This window comes from Cuculus canorus, chromosome 1 (genome assembly GCF_017976375.1).
Source record: "Cuculus canorus isolate bCucCan1 chromosome 1, bCucCan1.pri, whole genome shotgun sequence".
Classification (NCBI taxonomy): Eukaryota; Metazoa; Chordata; class Aves; order Cuculiformes; family Cuculidae; genus Cuculus; species Cuculus canorus.
The window spans coordinates 111,731,000-111,754,120 of NC_071401.1; the positions used below are offsets into that span (position 1 = coordinate 111,731,000).

General features: G+C 36.9%; 1 protein-coding gene across 6 annotated transcripts in view; it reads right to left on the bottom strand.

Moving 5' to 3' along the window:
* Positions 1 to 23,121, bottom strand: part of EPHA6 (EPH receptor A6) — a 482,670-nt gene that overhangs the window by 351,080 nt on the left and 108,469 nt on the right. For all 6 annotated transcript variants that reach the window (XM_054081746.1, XM_054081767.1, XM_054081730.1 and 3 more), the window contains exon 3: positions 17,109 to 17,772. In XM_054081746.1, the coding sequence (XP_053937721.1) occupies positions 17,109 to 17,772 (664 nt within the window). The remainder of the gene's footprint in view (positions 1 to 17,108; positions 17,773 to 23,121) is intronic.

Genomic DNA, 23,121 nt, shown 5'->3' on the forward strand with positions numbered 1-23,121 from the left:
ACCCAAAAATCTTGTGATAAACCTGCATTTCCCCTCCCTCTTCAAACTTTCCTTTGAAAAGAATCCCATCTTCTACTGAGAACTGAAAAAGATATTTTGGGAACTCAAATTCCTTCACAACACAGAATTTCACTTACTAACATGGTCTATTATGCCCTGTTGATTATGGTAATTGTGTGTATAATTTTCAACAACTGAGATAAATGTGCATTTAACATTGTTACAATGCATAGTTTACAAAGAGAAGTATATATAGAAGTATTCAAGTGTATTATTCATTTACGGGGAGTCAAAGAATCTCTGTTCTGATTTTGAAAAGAAAATGTACATATCCTCATACTCCAGGATTTACCTTTACTGTCATCATTAATACTACGAACTAACCATATCCTCAGGCATTTCCCTAGATCTCTCCTCAGAGTCTTTACTGCCTTCTTATTCGGTGAGACTTTGCAGTTCTTTTATGTTTTCTGTTACATGGGGTGGAAAATTTATTTCAAGTTACAAATAAAAAATAATTTTACATCTTTAACTACTTTTCCAGTCTCTGATATCCCAACAATTCAACACTAAAATTCTTGCTATGCCCATGAAGGCAGCTTGACATGTATAAGGCTTCTCCACAACGCAACAGTTTAATATTAAGTATTAATATTAAAAAGCTGTGGTTTCTCAAATATTGCTTAAAATAAGTGCAAAGAAAGTTGCAACAAGCAAACATGACAGTGACAGTGAATATAACCATTAAGATCATATTCATTGAGTGAAATAAATACTTCAGGACACTAGAATACTCGTTCAGTTCAGGAGGTTTGTTTTTTGTCACCCCAGTTTATTGTTCAAACTGCCAATGACATAGGGTACTGGTATGTAAAATACTGTACACACTCAAATTACTTTTGAATATTAATTTTCACTGTTTTTCTATCTTGACTACTCCATTTTTCCTTGAAGACTGGTTTACAGTAAAACTGAAATCTAAATTCTGACTTTGCATAGAAGATATATTGCTATTAAATTCACTGTTCCACAGGGACTTTATTAGGGCTGCTACTGAACTATGCATCATTTTAATTAGAATTAACACTTTCATCTTGTTTATGAATATATGTAAGACAAGCTTTGAAATATTTAACATCTGGGAATACCATCAAGCTGTCACAGCAAAATTAAGACATTTCACATACATAACTATTATTATATAATAGCCAGATACCAAATAACTAAACACTCATTGTTAGCATTCGGAGTATAATCTCTTTATGCATACATTTCCACATCCTTTGGGAATTTATTCATGCTTTGATCATTATCCCTTTGAAGAAACACTTCTTTAAAGACAGACATTTCAAGTGCAGTCCTTGACTCTGTTAGATGTCTCACTGGTAGGTACCAGACCCGTTTTACATAATTTATTCTACCATTAGCAGGCATATGCCTAGATCAGCACAAGCTTCCTGCAGAGGCTTGGTTCCCAAGGATTGCCTTCCTTTGCCAAGATATTTACTTGCAGGACAGATTCATAGAAATTAAGTCCCTGCTGACTGGAAGAAGGGTAACATCATGCCCATTTTTAGAAAGGGTAGAAAAGATGACCCTGAGAACTACCGACCTGTCAGCGTCACCTCTGTGCCTGGGAAGATCATGGAACAGATCCTCCTAGAAGCTGTGCTAAAGCACATTGAGGACAGGGAAGTGATCAACAGCAGCCAGCACGGCTTCACCAGGGGCATATAATGCATGACCAGCCAAGTGGCTTTCTATGATGGGGTAACCGCAGCAGTGGACACAGGTAAACCGACGGATGTGATCTATCTAGACTTCTGTAAAGCCTCTGACGAGGTCCCCCACAACATCCTTCTCTCTAAATTGGAGAGATATGGATTTGATAGGTTGACGGTGTGATGGACAAGAAAACAGTTGGATGGTTGTATTCAAAGAGTAGTGGTCAATGGCTCAAAGTCCGGATGGAGATCTGTGACCAGTGGTGTCCCTCAGGGGTCTGTACTGGGACCGGTGATGTTTAATATTTTTATCAATGATATTGACAGTGAGATTGAGTGGGCCCTCAGCAAGTTTGCAAATGACACCAAGCTGAGTAGGTATAGTTGTCACACTGGAAGGATGGGATGTCATCCAGAGGGACCTGGACAGACTGGAGAAGTGGGCCTGTGTGAATCTCACAAGGTTCAACAAGGCCAGGTGCAAGGTTCTACACCTGGGGCAGGTCAATCTGCAGTTTCAATACAGGATGAGGGATGATGTGATAGAGAGCAGCCCTGCAGAGAAAGACTTGGGGGTGCTGATCAATGAGAAGCTCAGCATGAGCCGGCAACGTGCACTTGCAGCCCAGAAGGTCAACCGTATCCTGGGCTGCATCAAAAGAAGCGTGGCCAGCAGGTCGAGGACCTGGCTCCTCTATTCCTCTCTTGTGCAACCTCATCTGGAATACTGTGTCCAGTTCTGGAATCCTCAACGTAAGAAGGATATGGAACTGTTGGAATGGGTCCAGAGGATGGCTACAAAGATGATCGGAGGGCTGGAGCACCTTCTCTATGAGGACAGGCTGAGAGAGTTGGGCTTGTTCAGCCTGGAGAAGAGAAGGCTCAGAGGAGATATATAGCAACCTTCCAGTACCTGAAGGGAGCCTACAGGAAAGCTGGAGAGGGGCTATTTGTAAAGGCTTGTGGTGACAGGACAGGCGAGAATGGGTATAAACTGGAGAGGGGCAGATTTAGAATTTCTTCACTATGAGAGTGGTGAGACACTGGCACAGGTTGCCCAGAGAAGTTGTGGATGCTCCATCCCTGTAGGTGTTCAAGGTCAGGTTGGATGGGGCCTTGGGCAACCTGATTTAGTGGGATGTCCCTGCCCATGGCAGGTGGGTTGGAGCTAGATGATCTTTAAGGTTCCTTCCAACCCTAACTATTGATTCTATGATTCATGATTCTATGATTCTATGAAATTAGCGTTTAAAAGACCACCATCACCAGGTCAGCCACATCTTGTGAAGTCGAGGTTCTTCCCTGCAGAATATTCTCCTATGGTCTAATGGGTCTTTCCTAAAAGTAAAATCAGGGGAGGAGTGGGTGGTGGTGGGTGGTGGATGCCAAATTAAAGAAAAAAATCTGAAATAGAAACCACGAACCCCTTCAGGAAGCAGACTTTCAGCCCATCAATTAAATCTCTATGGGACTGTGGAGATGTGCCAGATAGTAAATAAGCCTTTTAGATATACTTCAGTCACAAAAAACTTATGCATTGCCACTTAGATTATGACAACCATTAACCATGACAGATACGTGCCAGGTGAGGTCCGGGTGACAGGTTAACAGTCTGGAGAGCAGGTCTGAAGCAGACTCTTTTTAAGCTGCTGGTGAGGAAATTCAGAGAGGATTGACCAGGAGCTAGTTCTTCAGAGAAGGAGCTGAGGAAAGGATGAGACATGGGAAACAACGAGCAGCTGAAAGGTTCCTGCAAGAGTGGTCATAGGGGTTGCTCCAGGCGAAGTCTGTGGTAGCTCCACAGGAAAGAGCTGCCACTTTTCACTGTGGCTGAAATGATGTCAGGATATATTAATTCAAATGGTGGTTAAGCAGCCACTATGAACCATCAGCTGTAAAAGCACTATTTAAAATCCATGTAACAAAATATTGGCTGGAAAAAAGTAATAATGTAGCAACCAATAAGAAGTAACTTTAATTTCTATAGGCTAAATTTCCTTCCATACTCTTCCTGTAGGCACTTAATACCTAATAAACACCTAAGACCCTATGCAATTCTCCAGAACTATGCTGTACAGTTGAACATAGATATTCAGCATATGAACATACCATCTGGATTTTGAAACATGAGAACTTGTGGATTAACTTTGGTAATAATAATTTTCAAAAGAAAACCTACCAGTATAATAGCTTAGTCCTGTCATTCTGACAAGTCCAACAATTTTTACATTTAGAAAACATTTTCATCTTAGAATTATGTAAGAGGATAAAGAAACATGCATACTCCTCAAGCAACAAGAAATTAACTGTTCATCTCTTACCAACTCAGCTTCTTGGTTCACTATCAATAGTACAGAACATTAAAGGACTAATTTAATATTCTTTATACATATATAAAAGGAAATGGAAAATAAGGCATGAACAGGCCAAGAAGGTTGTAACAAAATCACATAAAGAGGGAAACACAAAAAACAACAATGGGAAAAATCGCAGAGAAATGCACTCAATCAAATGCTATCTTTTTGACTGAAAGTGCCTCAGAGAGGCACCTCCACTGCTTTTGGTACATTGAAACAGAACATAAACACATTCCAATTCTCTGAAAATTTTAGTCTAAGCCAACAGAGAATCTTATTCAACCAGCATACCAGAAAGGTGGTTTGCATATGCAAATGATAAAAACTATATTCAGTTCTTCAGTCAAGTTTAATCACTGATCAGCATGTGGTCTATTTCTTTTGTCTCATTTATCTCCGGAAGTGTTTACCTTTTAATCAATAAAACACTGAAAATCTGAACAGAATATTTTCTGCCAGTGACCTACCTAAAAGGGGATGAAATTAAGACATTTGCGATAGACAAATAAACCTCTCACCAGAACCTTCCAAAGATTTCCTAACAAATTAGCTCTTTGGATACAATTCACTTTTCATACATCAAAATAAAATTATGAAGCATTAGTTTTAGCAATTTTCTGCCTTCAGGACATGTTGATTTTTTGATGGTTTTGGTTGCTGGTTTTCTTTTTAAAGTGTTTGCAACATTGCATGTAATGACACAAAATGCCTTGTGTGTGTCCTTTGAACACCTTTTTTTACGAATTCTAAATCATATAAGAGCTGAGATGGACACAAAGATTTTGAAGAGATAACCAGCAAGATTGATGCTGAGAGAGTACTAAGACTAAAAGAGCATATAAGAACTTTTCAGAGTATGCAGATATGTAAAGTGTGATACCCAGCAAGCAGAAATATTATATGAAGTAGATCAGTAATAACAACAACGATAATGTTAAAAAGTAGTAAAACAAATACCAGCAACAGTACTCATGTAAGATTATCACATATGCCAGAAAAGTGGCATGTTTAAAAAAGTGCAACTCTGAACTATGTCAGATGTTCACCTGTATTTCCTTTTTTATATAACCACCAGTTGCCATACTAAATGGTTCTGCAAGTGAGCACTTGATGCTGCCTGTCCAGCACAGCTTTTCCAGTTCCCCATAAAAGATGTAGAAGCACTAACAAAGCTAAAGCACTATGGAACTACAGACTCAAAAGAATTAACTTTCCCCTTAAGAACTTGTCATCCAAACGTAGCATTCTAGCTGACCTTCTGAAATTTCAGTTACTGATTCTCTCTCCTTGCCAAGAAACCTGCAACAGTCTTCAAAAGCACTGCAGCCCAAAAGGCAACCATCTTCATAATTTCTCTTGAAAGCCACAGGCTCACCGCTGTAAGTCACATCAGAGATCTAACGGTCACTCACAATTCCATCAAGCTGAAGGCATTGAGCTTCCCCCTCATAACCGAGCCCAGGGAACAACACACAGCCCTCACTCTCAGCCTCTGCAGCAGATCTGGGACATTTTGCACATGAGTGATGGTGTGAGCCAATATGCTGCCAGGGATCTTGTTTTGCTTATAGAGGAACTGTGATCCCAGTCAAACTTCTGCTTCTCAAGAGGTATCGTGACACAAATGTGGATCTAAACTACTGAGAACAGATCTCTCTAATTGGCACCTGAACTTTCATGGGAGTTGTTCTTGCTCTCCCTTTTTTCTCCTTTTATACAAAGGTGTCAGGTCATAAATCCTGCAGTTAATAGTATTGTATTTGCCAGACAACTTTTTTTTTTTTTTAATTTTTATTTTTTTATTTGACAAGACCCTAAGCTTGTAATTAGCCTCCAAACTGCTCTGCTTAGATGATGTCCCTAACGTGACACAAATTTGTGGGAGGTTGGGGATGTATAATTTCTGAGAATCTTTTAAATACTATTGGACTTCAAATCTAAGTTAGTCCATGACATAGAAGGACTTTATGTCAGTCTTGCTGTATAAAATAACTGGTTTTGATACTATTTTCAAGCTTAAGTTTTAGGAAGAAAAGGTTAAATCAGCTAAATCAAACCTCTTCTCACTTACTTTCTTACTAAGAGCTACAAAAAGCAAACACAGCTAAGTTTACAAATACTCATACCTATTCTGCATTCAAGACAAACTTTCTGCCAGAAATGTCTTTGCACAGTTATTTCACTCCTGTTTGCAATTCCCAGGCTACATCATGCAAGAGGAAACCATTTATTGATTACTTTTGAAATTACATTTCTCAGCATAAATGCTTTAATAACTGACTGAATAAAACGATATGTAACCTCTATGGGAACAGTTCCATTACAGAATGTGTTTTGTACTTTATTCATGAATGTATTACTCATTAATAGCCTGCCTCAGAAGAAGCACAGGTGATTATCCTCAGATTTTGAAGCTCAGCTTTATGAGTTCTCATAGAAACATCATCTATATAATAATAGTAATAATCGTCATCATCATCATCATCTAAAGTGCTTCTGTGTTTTCAAAGTATAAATTTAAGTGCTTGTGCTCAGCAGCAGCACAGGGAAAATATTTTTTTAAAAGCAAATTAATTTCTACATTCCAAAAATTTCAGCTACAATTATCTCTGAACATTATATAAGCACACATATGTACACAGAGCATTAAGATTTAAGTGTTATTTCTTGTAATTGTTAAAAAATCCACAACCTGCTGCAGCGTAAAAATCTGGAAACTTGGAGCACCCTTACTGCATTGTTTTTTTTTAGCTTATATTTATTTTTGTTATTCAGGGTTCCACCATAAAAATTCAATGATAAGCAAACATTCTGTAACTTGAGTTTCAAAAGGCAAATAAACCCATATCAAGCCAGAAATGTTACTTCACTGCAACGCATTCCTATGGATATCCCCGAAACTTGATTTTTACATAATTGTGGTGTACACACAAAGTGTCCTGTTAGTGGTAAAGCTTGTAAATCACAGCTTCCTCACAGTGTCTTTCTCTTTCACAACTTTCAATGAATTCAATGCTTAACACAAGGCATTTCGTACTGAACAGACATTTGTAGGTCTTTATAAGTGAACCGTTATGGTTTTATTGTCCTCCATGTGCTTTTCACAAAAGACCTCTTCAGAAGTCAAAGATGTACATTTTTCAGCATATTGAGGAAACCTACATACTGAGGAGAATACAAAGTCTGACATTAAAAAAACCCAAACAACCAAGACTATGCTTGTAACTATCTTTATTTAACAAATTAAGAAAATCAACTATAATCACCTACAGAACAGTTCCCTTCTCAGTTGACGCACAGCTGCATAGGATGCTTCCAACATTCAAAGCAATTCTGCAGACCATTTCTGAAAGGCTGTTGACTATCTCCCATCATTTTTGCTTTCACATCTTTTACCAATAAAAATTGGTTTCCTTTGAGCACCAACTTGATCTTCGGGATCTCTTGACCATAAGCCTAGGTCAGTAACCGAAAAGTTTCCATTACAGATTTCTTCAGTTTCACAAGAAACTTTATGTGAACTCACTGTTCATTCTCACACACTGACATTTTCCAACCGAGGATATGCAAATGTCTGTATTTGAACGCGCATCCACTTGTACTGAGTGGAGTGATCAAGCTGAACTTTGTCTCACTGCGACAGTTTAGAATATGTTCTATAACCATCTCCTTGACTCCCCTTTCCCACTCTTGGTTCCCAAGCTATAGGGTTAATCTCATATTTTTGTTTATCAGACCATATTTACTCAACCACAAGAAAGCCCCACCATGCGTCCCTTTCAGCTGGAGGAAAGTATCCTACAGCTGTAAAAAGATACAATCAAGCAATGCTGAAGTTTTACATCCATTAAATACAGCAGGTCTTTGTTTTCACTCAAGCAAAACTTGTCTACATTCAATATATTTGATTGTTAAATTTGGTAAAAGTGTAAATGCAATAAACAATACGTGCGTAAAGTATAATAAACTTTTTCCAAGCCTAAATAATCTGAATGACTGAGCTCAAGCTTCAGCTACTGACTCTCAGAACAAGAAAAAAAAATATTTGGCAAGCAAGAAAAAGCTGTATTACCTAAGAAGTGAGAGGCACTGTTTCTGTTAGTCTCTCTAGGATGGGACACAGGTTTTCAAAGACAAATCCCATCAGAGTGAGGAATAGGACAGTAACGCAGAGTTAATGCCTTCCATTTCCATCTCTTGTTGTATTATAGTAGCCAACCTGTCAGTCTCACCATTATTCCTATTTTTACCAATATAAGAGGAGAATTATATAATATATAATTATTCCTATTTTTACCAATTATAATATAATGTTAGCATACATTTGTTTATTTCTGGAAAAAACCCAACATTGTTTTAATGTATTAATACCAGATTTTCAAAAGTCTATTTGGAGACAGGCAAGACAAATATAAGGCTTCACCAAGAATTCACGATTAGATTGTTATTGTTCGAAGACAGCATCTTATCATAGGGAAATCTATCTGCACACAGATTTACAAAGGATTTTTGAGTGAAACCTACAAGCTCTGTACTTGTTTCCCACTCTGGCACCTCACTGATGCACAGATGTGGAGCAGTACAAAAGCCCCTCGCAAGTTCCCAATCTATACGCATCAGCCCCTTCACATCTACAGCATGAATCTGGGACCAAAACTGTCACTACCTCTTGTGTCATAATCCTAGGACAGAGCCCTGTAGACGACCCTGCAGTTGAGGCATGTGTCACACATGAGTCTAACACACAGGGACAAATCTGGTGGGTGTAACCTGTCTGGACACCAGGTGACCCCCAAACCTGCTCTATCATTCCCACTCCTCAACAGGATGGAGGAGAGAAAAATATAATGAAAGACTTGTGGGGTGAGATAAGCATGAGGAGAAATCACTCACCAATTATCATTACAGGCAAAGCAGACTCATCTCAGGGAAATTTGTTTAATTTATTGCCAATGAAATTAGAGTAGAATAATGAGAAATAAAACCAAATCTTAAAAAACACCTTCTCCCAATCCCTCTCTTCTTTCCACGCTCCACTCCCAATTTTCTTTACCTTGACAAATACATGTATGTTTCTATACGCATTTTATAAAAATTAAAACATTTTTTCCACTAGTATTAAAAGTTTTGCATGTGATCATCACTTGTGTGTAATTCATTCAGCAGAGAAAGAACAAATTGCAATTTACTGTGGGCTGTTGCTTATGTCAAATAGTGCAGATATTTTACTGAGTCACACACAACAACAATAAAATCAATCATTGCAGTCTCTTTGACATTTTTTGCCTACAGTTTATCAAGGATAGCTGGTAGGATCAATATCCAACAGTAAACACTAACAGAAAACCTGAAGCAAGACATGTCTGAGCAATCAGTATGCTTTTGCTTCTAAAATCTTACATCTATGTGTACCAACAGAAAATAGCAATAGTTTTTTTTCAGTTTGAAACTTGCTATTTAACCTAAGCTGGTTTCCTTATATCACTGTCAAAGTAGGTTTCACACCAAGTACTGTATATCAATGCACATTTCAGAATCAAAGTGAAAAATAGTAATTTCCTAGGATTAATTCAGTTTGCCAAAAATAGGTTTTCTATATATGCATACTTTATTTGGATTCAGTTAGAAAAATCAGAGCTTTAATTTGAATTTTTAAAATTAAATATACTGGAAGTGAGGTTATCATGGCTATTTTACGGTTTCTTATTTGCACAAATAATGCAAGAGAAATCAATGAAAAATGTGAAAACAACTTGTGTTCATTTGGTATAAATGTAGCTTCCTTGCTACACAGAATCAAATTAAAAGGATTTTTCTGCTTGTCTTATAAATCCACACTTGTGAAACGGCACCCCTTGGCAGCTGTTTTCTCCAACTCATTGTGTTACAACTTACCTAGCTTAATAAATCTGCAGATGTCTGTAGATTAAATAAAAATGGTTGGATCTGAGCTACCACGTTAATTTATATGGCATTGAGACTTTTCTGGCTGCTAACTCAGGCAATCATTAAAAAACAGGTGTCCTTAGGTACTTATTTAATTCTTAACATTTTGCTGCAGTAAAAAAACCCCATTTCTTTCAGTTACAAACTTAAGAAATCTCAGTTTTAAGACACTGAAAAGACATCATAATGCTATGATTAAAAAGAATCAAAATCAAACAAAACTCATGCATATCTTTGAAAGCTTTGCAGGAGCTAGCCTGGTACCCAGTGTATAAGAAACAGCACAAACACATAATTTGAAATAAATATCAATGCCATACAACTAACCTAAAAACACTGAGAGAAAGGTAGAGTGATTGGATATGGTAGTCAGTGGGTTGGACTAATCTGAAGAGATCTAAAACTTCATCTTCCTGATAATAAATAATAACACATTCATTTCACACAGTCTACCAACCATCCTTTTCCTGCTACTTCAGCTAAGCAACAATACTCTTTCTAATTCACACTAATTGCAAGCCTGAAGGGCAAAAGAGTTCTTTACATGAAAGTGCAATAAGTACAGTTCAAATGAAAGAGATATGGCATGAAATAGCTTGGCACACAACTTGGCATTTAAGAATTGAAAACAGTGTGTTTGAACATAAAAGTGCTACCAGTAGTTTTGGTAATGTCCCCCTCTCAATAGATAACCACTTACGTTTGAATCTACTGTAAATATATATACTCTTTTTCTAACGTACACAGTTGCTGAGTTCAGACCAAGTCCAGTTCTGCAGTATGTAGTAGTTATCTGCGATTAATTATATGCAGAAGCTTTGAACAAATCATTGTCAATTGCTTTTTTATACTGTTACCTATAGAGTTATGATTATCCACAATTCCTGATTTTTCATGCATGTTCTTGGATTGCACTAAACACCTCGATCTAGTGGTTCAATCAAAAAAATGAATTTGGAAATGTCAAATCTCAATGCTAGTTTATGCATATTTAGAATTCAAATTAAAATACGCAGTGAGTGCTCACAAACATTGTGTAGCCTTACATAGGCTAAAGAGAAGATTTTTCAATGGAAAACATTTATCACTAATAATCCCAGAGGTCTTAAGTACTGTCATTGAAAACACAGAAATCTAAAACTCTCTAACACAAATAAGGTAAAATAAGTATTTTTTTTTAAGTGCAGTAGAAAAAAAATCTGAGCCCCTTCCAGAGAACATGCGTATGTAGGAATTTGATATGAATTCCAATAAATGACATGGCTGTGCAGCCATTTAATAATCTTTGGAATTTCACAGTAAGTCACAGATACTGTTTAAAAAAACAACAAAAACATTTACATTCTCTCCAGAGGATATCAGTGCAGAAAAGGTTGTGATATACAGCTGCTATGTCCAACACTCAAGAATGGGGAAGAATTCAGTGAATTTTGTAGCCTTCCCATCCTCCCTGCTCCCTGGGATGTTGTCAAGGGGTGCCTGCTAAACAAAACACGCTGTGTAATGTTGCAGAAGAAACAAAGGATCAACGAAGAATAACCATGGAGCTGATACTGACAATTATTATCGTCACGCCTGACCGCTCTTTCTAACCTTCTTCATGTCACCTCTGGTGTAACCTCTATGCATGCTCCCTCCTTCCACCCCTCCTGCTCCTTCACAAACTGACAGTGGCTTTCTGCACAGCCTTGCTCCACATGTACACTGCAACAGCTATCTTTGAGGTAGGCTCACTTTTCAGTTGAAAGGTGGAAATTGTCAAAAGGAGGAAATTCAAAGGTTTCAATTTCAGAGGGAAGTGAGACTTCTATTAAAATGATTTTTTTTTATTTAAAATTGTAAGTTTGTATTATCATCCTTCCTACTTATATGCCCCATATTTTGAAATAAAAAAGTTACTTAAGGGTGTTGAAGTAAGTTCTGTCTCCAAGAAAAACACCTGCAGTAGTCTAGGAGGCATATTAGATCAACTAATGCAGCCACATAGCTGTAGAAAGTCCCAGGACCTTCTGCACCTGTCCCATTTCGCAACAGAGAAATAGTTAGTGGATCTTCTCAGTCCTCCACTCATTCAGAGTCTGAAAAATTCCCACCTCTGGCTATCCAATAGAGTTGGCAGGGGATTGTACCCTTTGTATTAGGAATCCACTCCAGTGTAAAAGAACTGTCCAAGCTCTGCTGCAGGAAGGACTCTTGGTGATGGAAAGATTGTCTCTTAAATGATAATTTGCAGTAATCCAAACTAAAATTTAGTCTTATTTTGCACCCTTTTTGCAGTCTACATTTTTCTGTGCTTTCTTTACAGATCTTCCTTCAGTGCCTGTTGGTTGACAAAGAATAGCTCTCATGAGTAACATAATACCTGGGAGAAAAAACAAAAAGAACCTTACACAATATGGTGTCTCCAGCTATCAGGAAATTTGTCATTGCAAAGTACGCACTTTTTTTCCTTTTCCCATTCTCATGTTATCACACGTTTAACTAATGCATGACTGTATCATTAATTTCTTGGTTTCCCAGTAACAAAGACATGCTACAGATATGTATACGAGGATGGGGTTAGTTCATATTTGCAAAATGAAAGTATTTGCAAACTGCAATCAGATTAAGTGGCTGAATATAGGCTGCTAAGGTAGAAATCCTAACACCAAAACATTACCACATATTCAAGTAATGAAACAGAAAGAAGTGTTTGTTCAATTAAAAAAAAATATTCAATGCATTCAGTCATTGGTATCCCTAGGAAGTGTTGTTCAGTTAAGTACAAGGAATCTGAATTTTACTTTCCTACTTCTAATTGTATTTGTTTTAATTAAAATAAAACAGGCGATCCTGTCAATGCCTGGTTTTTTACACTTCAAAAATTTCTTCAAGCATACCATCCAACACCTTTTGGGGAGCGTGGTGTTCCTGAGAATATTCCTGAAGAACAATCAACTTTTAACACTTAAAATACACTTTTTCATTGTGTTTGATTAGTTAAGACTTTAAAATAAATTCTGAAATGACTATAATAATTAGTGTTTGCTATATATAATTGAATTTTTCTCTGCAATTAATTGCTAACCTTGAGTAATTAAGATAATTTTTTGGAAAATCATTAATGAATCAGACTTCAGCTAACAGTCACCCAATTGTTTCTACATCATACCAATTAACAACAGCTCAGTTCTTTTTAAATTTATATAGTGTCATGATTGTTTCTGTGTAAAAGAAGCAACCCAAAACAAATAAAAAACCCAAAAACCCCAAAAACACACTCAAAGCCCTGACATGACCTATATACATTTCTTAAACTTAGCAGAGCTCTTGTTGTGGAGTGGCACTCAGAGACGACAGGACATTGAACTTGCTACTTTTAATTGATGTTTATTAGAATCCTGTGCAACATCTCCTCCTTTTATGCTCTGACTTGTGAATGGGGCAGATACCAATGATTTAGCAAAACAAGCTCTTCATTTATGCCATTTATAATTAGCATTGTCAAATTATTGGTACTAACTCATTTATTAATGACTAAAGAAAAAGAATGTGTGAATATTCCTATTATTTCAGGACTTCGAGAAAAAAATCTTGACAGCAGATTCAAATCTAAGACCAACAGATTGTTTAGACAATTAATTCAGAGAAGAGGGTTTTTTTTCAGGTTATGACATTAAACAACATATATGAAACAGATAACCATGAAACTCCTGCAATCAATCTGCCTTCTTCCTCTTCTGATTTCAGAAGACTGTCCCCAAATTGAGGAAAAATTTTCTATTAATGTGTCTGTGAACTGTTCTAGATGCATGGGGGTATACATTTAATAAGTATGGATATTTAAATCTTGTTGTGATATCTTCTCAGACACTTTCACTCTGAAATAATGCTTTTAGAAGCAAATACAGTGGATAGGGAATACTGATAAGGTTCAGAGAGAGAGATACATACCAAGCAAACACATATTGAAATAACTGAAATGTGGCCAGTTAGTTTATTTTCAACTGCCCAAATCTACTTTACTTGCTTTCTTATGATTTTAACTGCAGTGGTAAAAGTGATCAAAGACTTTTTTATTCCCATTTGTGCTGCTTTCTGACAAGTATGAGAAATGACAAAGGTAGAATATCATTCCTTATGCTATTTAGCACTTCCTCAGTAGAACGTGTGTATCTCCACAAATATCAAAACACAAATAGATCTTTTAAATTCTATAACAGACAAGCCATATTTACCACAAAAAGCTTATTCCCCACTTAGCCATGCGCTGCTATATAATTTAAAAGTTTGACACCATCAAGGAGAAAGATATATTCAGGAACTCACAAGTGTTGCCCATTACCCAATTGCTTGCTAGAACAGATTTCAAAATACAGATTTCTTATTTTGAAAGTTATTTTGAAATTTAGTCATGTGCAGGTATTTTAGAGTTTAATGGGTATGACAGAATTAGTTCATGATGTATTGACAAGTGGCAAATCTTTTAAGCTCTAAATGTCTGATTTGTGCCTTAGCCAAGAAGCAGTCTCAAAATAGGACATTATGGCTGTCTGAAAGATTGCTATCAACATAGACAGTGATCTCAGTACAGCTCACAATGCTCAAAAAAGTCACACTAGAAGACTACATTCCCAGCCGCCCGAGCATACATCTCCACCAGCAGCTTTGGCACAAAGGGAAATGTTACCACCCTAACAGTAACTCTTCTAACTCATAGTTTAAGCATGAGAACTGAAGAGTGGGCACCAGTGAAAGGAAATTGCTGCTTTTTAGTTCTGAAAGTATCTTATGCGTTTGGGTTTGCCTTAGATCTGACAGTGATGAAGGAATGCAAGGCAAACAGACATTGAAAAACTGTTGGAAAAAGTACTAATATTAAAATACACTGAATATGACTAAATGGATGACATCAGGCACCTATGAAAATTATTTTAAAGCACATATGGAAGCTCTATTAGATTACAATCTCCTAAAATAGTATTTTTTTTTTTTTTAACTCTTTGGGCAAATAGATAAGAATATGCAAACACTCAGGGCTTTGGGCATTCCATTTCTTTTAGGAGGTACCTGTCCATCAGCAGACTAGAGTGCCAATTGAATAAATGAGTGGAGTCAATGTGTAGCAGCAGAGGTTCCCCACTGTTTTCGTAGGTGTTGGTTGGTAGTCATATTGCTCATATGCAGTTGTAAAGTATGACTTACTCACATAATGGACAGAATTTCATTGAGCATTAATGTCTTTAAGAAAATTCTCATCCCATTAAGACAGAAAACTTTTGACCTTATGTAGAAAGTTATACTTGTTTCCAGTAATGACGATGTCAAAACTTTATCTTTGCAATGAGTATATTGTGTTAATGCCAGCAAGATCAGACCACGAAGTGAATTTCATTTTACAATTACAATCCATAGTGTGCTTTTAATGCTCTGTATTATCCAAGGTTGCTGTGCAGCTTGCCTAATACTATCAAGTCTGAGGAGCTCTTGAGCAAACTATTCGGGCAACAGCAATGTCACTTGTATATTTATGGGTATAGACTTGTTCTCTCCTTTTTTGCCACAAAGCAAAGCAGACTGGTATCTCAGTGGCTACTGAAGTTTTCTTTACACTCAGTACTACAGGAAAAGTATCTTATTCTCAAGTTATTGTGAAACTACTATATACAGTAGAAGAGAGAGTACAAAGTACATGTTACATGTAGTAACTCTTTCTGAAGTTAACAGAACAACTAACTACTAAGAACCATTTAGTAGGAAAAGATGCACACCTCTTACGTTTAAGTGTCACCTATCCTGCAGTCCTGGAAGGTGGAAAAGTAATCTCAATGTGCACATTACCCATGGACAGTAGTCTTTGGTGTTGAAAAAGTGTTCTGGGCTTTACTCAAGTATGCCATAGCATTTAAAAAGCTTTAGCGATGTATTCATGTTCTAAAAAGCACAAAAGTTTAAGTAACCTCTTTTTTCCTATTTGTGCATGAAATCCAGTCATCACAAAGTTTGAAAAAACATAACCACTCTCTCAAGAGTAGCAGAGAGAGGTTTAATGAACTGCAACAACACTTGGACTGTGCAGAAAACAAGCTTTTTGCTCTTGCACTTTTTCTTTTTCCTACCTATGAAAGTGAGGGGCTGATAAGGGAAGAAAATACATTTCTCTTTGCAGTCATCTCAAAGCTGAAACACTGATTTGAAACATACTTAATTCACTGTCCTAATGACAAAACACAGTGCTATGTTGTTCTACACATACTTGCAAAATTCTTGGGAGAGAAATTACCAAGCACAGCTATCGTCACACAAACAATTTTTAATATATAAGAAGGTGGCAAACAACATTCAACACCTAACTGATGTACAGACAACTGCTGCACAAACACTGTCTTACTACATTTGTAGATTAGTCTCTGAAAAAACAGTACTAGATACATAGCATTACTTATACAATGCAATTAAACCAATTTAAGCGCATTTGATTTTAACCTTTTGCATTAACTCTAAATAGGGCCTCAAACATCTCTAACTGAAATAAAAACTTACTGATTTTCTACTACATTAACATGCATGTTATTCATGGAGGCATTTGAAACCCTTTGTTTTACAGAAGCCTGGATAATGATGTTATCTTTTCAGGTGAATTTGTCTCCTCTGTCTTCGTTGCTTATGAGAAAAATCTGAGGCTAAGTTAATTCCCTAGATTCCCATTTCAGGCATACGGAGGAAGAAAAGTCATGTTTTCACAGTCCCTGCTCATCTCATTCCATGATACATATCTAAAACATGGTAGAGGAACCATACTCCAAATCATGCACTTATCTCCAGTAACCACAGAAAAAGGTCAAGGTGACAAGCTGATTTATATACATGTATATTGTGGGCACCTACAGTTAGATAAAATGAAGGCCATCTTTAGTAACTAAATGTTTTCTCAGAAATCAGTAATATGACTGCAAATAATCTCGCTTATTTCTGGACAAGAGGCATTCTCTGAAAATGCGATGCAATACTTCCAACATACCACAAGCAATTTGCTGTGCATATAACATCATAAGATTTTTTTTTAATATAAAAAAAATAAAATCAAACAATGTTTTCTTACCATGGCAGGAGCCATCCACTTCTTCATATCCTACACTGCAGATGCATCGTCCAAGAGGAACAAGCCAATCCCCATCTGCTCCACAATATAATTTTGGAGTGTCACGTTCCTCAGCGCTTTTCACACAGGAGCCCCGTACTTCCACCAAAGAGGAAGAATCAACCCTTGGAATAGTATCGGGAAACACAGCCAAATTACGGACTGTGAAAGGGCACTTTTTGTAATAAACACGGACAGAGACCAAAGCAATGCATGCTCCAATGTCCTGAAAAGCAAGATAAAATCCCTTCTTGTTTATTGGCCCAACCTCACGAACTTCTGTGTTGAGTTTTAGAATGCGGTCACCCAAATCCATCTGGGTAAAGCTCTCATCAGCTGCAATAGTATCAATTTTAGTGTACTGGTTTGGCTTGAATTTTACTCCATGAGACTCATCTGACTCCATGTAGTAGAGATTGAAAGTTTCCTTGCAAGTTCCCAGCACCCATGGAATACTGTTGCAGTCCCTCAGGGTAAACTTCATTTCCACATAAATTTTCTGTGCAGCATCACGGGAAATCCAGTTTGTTCGAAGCCAGTTGTTTTGGTTTGGTTCCATCACATTACATACCTGGTAAGTATGAATAGGACGATTGTGTTCATCCATTTCAGTTATAGAATCCCACTGAAAAGAAAAAAGAATTGTTTGAAAACTAAGAAAAATAAGTATTATGCATATACACAGTGTCTACATATACATAGAGATGCATGCCCCATGTATATGCCCCTATGGCTTCAGTAGTTACAAGCAGATACCAATTACAGAATGGTACAGCAGGATTTATTTAAGGAACTCTATGATAAATTTCTATCTATTGAAAAATTAAAAAAACAAACAATGCAGCTCAGTAGAAGAGTCTCTTATTGTGTGATTATTTTCAGAAAAAAATAATTATATATTCACTTCGAATCAATATATCAATTTGAAGTTAGAAATTAAAGCCCTGAAGTTAGCTGCTACCTGTGTAGTTAATAATATAAGTCTATTACTTCTGTAGAAAAGTAGAGACTCAGCACTTCAGTAACTGGTTTAAAGGAATAAAACAAGATGGACTGATCAAACATGGGCAGTGCTTTCACTCATTCAAAGTGGACCTTGCGCACTTCATACCTGTGCCTTTCCTTTTTGCTCCCAGAGAGCCTGCTGAGATCTCCCAATTAGTAAATATTCATACACTGGGCAAGAAAAATATTTAAAAGGCATTGGAAAAAATGTTTAACGGAAGTAGTAGTCTAATCAGCATACATATAAAGTATTTTCAAAAAAGGGTTAGTATCTAACGTTATAACCTAGCCATTGTGCTGAGACACACCGTATAAGATATGTTTATAAATACAGCTGTGAGAGCCTTGGCATGTGGTTTTAATTACTAGCCCCAGATTTTGAGTGCAAATGAGGTGAATTCTACCACCTCAAAATGTCAATGTAATTTACTGAAAAGTCTAACAGAACTCAATCTGTGATAGTCTCTGAGAGGGACACATTCTTCCTGGATGAAATACAATCTACTTTTCATTTCACATAAGTGTTGCAACCTTCTTCTGATAAGAACAGCCAGGAAATATTAAGGAACACTTACATTCAGTGCAGACAACAAAAAGCCAAACCATTTATCAAATGCACACTACTTTTCTTGTGTGTGTATTTCATATTATGGCTCCTAATTTAGTAAATAAAAAGTATTTATAAGCATTGTGGTTGCTGAAAACCATTATATGATTAAACATTAAAGACAAACAAACAGAAACATCTCATTGGTGATATTTGCACAAGAATGTGGTAGCTCCCTCAAATACCTAAACCTGACATGCACAAAAATTGGCAGAAGCTGTCTGATTTAGACAAGCTGACAGTTCAGACTTCCTTCAAATTAAGCCTCTCGGCATCCCAATGCACTGCCTTACTTTTAATTTTTTTTTTATTACATTCCTTTCAAATAAGGAAGACTTCTGATAATGCTGATGGAAGCAGCAGCAGCGTAAAGCTAATACTTCCAATTGGAGTTGCAGGATTTATGAAGAAAAGTCAAAATCACAGTTTGGAAAGATTTCAAAATTCTATTTTAATATTGTAATGAACAGTAGCATGGATAAGAAGTTACATTTCATTTTCATATGTGGCATAAAGGAGTAAATGTCACTAAAATAGAAGAACATGGACTTCAAAGATTGGTAGAGAGAAGACTTTAAGATTACTTGTCACATTTGAGTACAAAATATGAGACTAGGCAGGCTAAAAACCACAGTGATATTTTAGTCAGATAAAATCTCAGCTGTTTTCATATCTCTACAAGCTACTTCACAATCTTTCTGTTTAATTTTAGAACTTCACTAATATTTAACAGCTGTACAGAGAACACTATAAAGACCAAATTACCTAATTTAAATCTTTTAGTAGTTTTATATAATATTGGAATCTGTTTTCATTGTTCTCTGTTTTGTTATTCTTATTTTAAGCAAAACACTACATATCTGCAAAATCAGCAAGGACCATTTAATACAATTCAGTAAGTTTATCACCAAAGGCTGTATGAACATTGTAAAAAGAGAGACTGCATTTCAAATTTAGTTATTTTTAAACACATTACTGTCTGATCAGAAAATGTCTTCACGGTACTATGGTACAGAAAAGTAAACACAGTGGACCAGTTTCAGCCTGATGGAAGCAGTCACAACTCCCCCGAAGGCACCAGTTAATTCAACAAATTCTGAATCTTATCCTTAAGCCACAGTCAGCCTCTTAAGTGAACCCTTATTAAGGCCACATTGTGCTGCCTAAAGAAAAAAGATATTAAATTTATGATCGGCACAATTTGCTCAATACCAGCCTTACACAACATAGGATTTAGAGGGAGTGTGCAGAACAGAAGGAACTGAGAGAGTATTACCCCACCCTGTTGACACCTCCCAGCCTTCTACAGCTTCTCTTTGACTTCCAGCCATAGGTGCTGTCTATGGGCAGCAGAAAGCAGACCTGGCAGTGCACCAGAGCCAGGAATAGCACATCTTTTCCCATGCGAAAACCTGCCCTGCAGGCTCTTCTCCATCAGGTCATTTGAGCCTCTGATTTCCCATGCTAGCAATCTCCACTGCACCATTTGGATTGAAGCAAGGCCAAGCAGATTCTCAACTTCTAGCATCAGCTCTCTTTGCATTTAACATTTTATTTGTATGTCAAACTTTACTGCAAGAAGCTTTTCCAGTTACTAGGGGTAGTTACATCAAACAGTTGAAAATGTTTATTACATAATGAGTTGTTAACTCACATGAGATAACTTCACATGTAATGAAAGACACTTTTCCCACAAGTTGTCACACTGACTGATGAATTAACAGTGGGTTCTCAATCTCAGATAAGAGCTATCAAGCCACCAATCCCAGCAGAAATCTGGTAATCTAGGATGGCAGTTGTAGCATCTTGCACACTTCAAGATTCTTTTTATTGACATTTTACTTTATTTAAAGAACAGGTAAGGACACTTGTTACTTAGGCCCGTGCCCTCACCCAGCTGTTTAAGGGCTGGGAAATCTGTCCTTAGAAAATTTGCTGAGTTTCTATCCTAAACGAGAAAGTTTCTTCTCCTTTCTTCTTATCCTTTTACTCTAAGGGTGGTTCTCTAAACATGAAGGGTTCTGCACTTACACTTACCTAACTAGTGTACCTTAGCTCACTCATAAATAAGGAAAGGTTGCGGCAGACTTCACATGCAGCACATTTGGACAGTAAGTATAGAACAGGACCCCTGGGTAAAATATTCTAACCAAATCTTATACCATGAGAAAAACACACAGGGATAAGTACCAGCTTTCCATGCAGAAGGAAAAGGATGTGCCTAAAAAGAACACAGGACAGGAGATTGGGTAACAGAACCCGCTGATTTCAGCCATTCTGCATCTGACTACCCACTAAGAAAACACATCTGTTAAGGCAAGTCCTCACCAGTAGTAGGTCTTATTACCTATCTGGCAAGAGAAGAAAGGTGGCCTTTCTAAATTAAGGAACAGAACATGTAACATTCAGGCTACAGAGATCTGGCTCACTCTATCAGTTTCAGAGAGCTAGATAATTCTGGAAATGTAGCTGTCAACTATTTCTTACACAAAAAAGTAGGCTGCCATTTGAAAATTCAGTGCACCTGTAGCGATGCAATTTTCTGAAGTGTATCCCTCATTGCCCACAGATGTCCACTTGGAACTGGTCAGGTTCCTAATAGAAAAGGGTTGGACTGTTTTCACTGTATAGAACTGCCCTATCCTCAAAAAAGAGTCTGGAGAAAGTTATAAGTGTATCCATGCAACTCATGTAACCAAGAACAGTTAAGTAAGCATTTCCATATTTATGACATCCCATGAGTATGAAAAGAAAGCAGATAGTATTTTTTCTACTGTTTTAATTGATTTGTCTATTTTGTCATATTTATAAATGCTTTATTACTCATTTTGGTCATCAATATTTGCAGTTCTCAGCTGGGAGTCATCTAATGAAATCTGCAAGTGAATTCTCTTTTTCAACTGTTCTCTACTGACAGTCTTTTTGATCCCATTTCCATGGAAACAAGCTGAATGGTAAAGAGAGTTTTAGAAGTCTTTTTCGAATTCCCTTATACTATCTTCAGTGAGATGATCTCCATAGAAATGAGATCAGAAAGGTCTGAACTAGGAAACAATAGAGAAGGACCTGCACTTGGCATGCATAGCTGCTGCCTGCTATCTGCAAATGGAGATTTAAACATCTAGCTGCTGTAGTGACATTCAAGCAAACTCAGCTACACTACATAATAGAATTGCAGTAAAAAAACTACCCTTTTAAATTAATATGCTCTGAAAATGAATATTTTAAAACACAGTTGACATCTAAAACATGACACTGAAAACAGCAAGATTAAATAATATTAAAAAGATTACTGTAAATTAAAGGCAGTCAGTCAATATTTTCCCCATTCCCTCCAACTCATTTTACTTCACCTTCACCTTTTTTCCACGATCTACAACTCTGTATGTGAGAACAGATGCTCAGACTTCAAAAGCCCAATAAGACAAGTGACAATACCAAACTTATGAAATGTGCTTATTTAAAAGGCAATACAGGAAAACAGGGGAGGGAGGGCAGAAAAAGCTCCATAGTTATTAATGTATTTTCTAGCACGTACAAGTAGTCATAACTAGCAAAATAAAACAGCAACTAAACTACTTAGTCCTACATTTAAATCAAGCTGATTTAAAGTTGCTTAGGGAATGCATATAAATATATAGCACACACTAGATTCAGCTCTGTAGAACTACAGCTACAATTGCAACATATGTTTAAGAAGAAAACATGACATCTGTTTTCTACAAAGGCAGCAGCATATAAGCTTATGATTATGACAAGATTATGACAGTTGATGGCAAACCCCTCAATACAATCTTGAAAGTAAATGCAGTTAAAAGGGAAGAATAAAATCAGAATAAAAAATAATAATTAAAGAATAACTAGGGAAATACAAACAAAAGTATACAGGGAAAAAGTGCTAGATTGTTTTATGTTCTCCAAATGCAAGCATTAATAGACCTTGGGCTGTGGAGCAGCTGCTCTTTGGGTTAAGTGGCCAAGATAATTCAGAAAGCTGTTAATGCACTCAAAATTGAAAATCCAAACCAGCAAGTTCCTTTTCTGTCATTTACATGAAGCACTGAAAACTGGACAAGCATGAGGAAGAGTTGCTCCAGATGATCCAACTTTGCTCTGGAAATCATTCTGGTACATATGAATATTTTCTTCAGGCAATAGGGTAAGATTTGGGGGATGAGCCCTAAAATCCAAATAAGACCAACTTCAGATATATGAAACAAGTGACTCTCACTTGGGTATTATTCAGTGTAGGCCTTTGGGATAAGAAGGCAAAAGAGGACAGCCCTACTCTGTGTGCTGAACACACTGTAGCTGTTACAGATGAAAAGGGAGTCACCGGTCTTGAACATGGATCCTTATGCA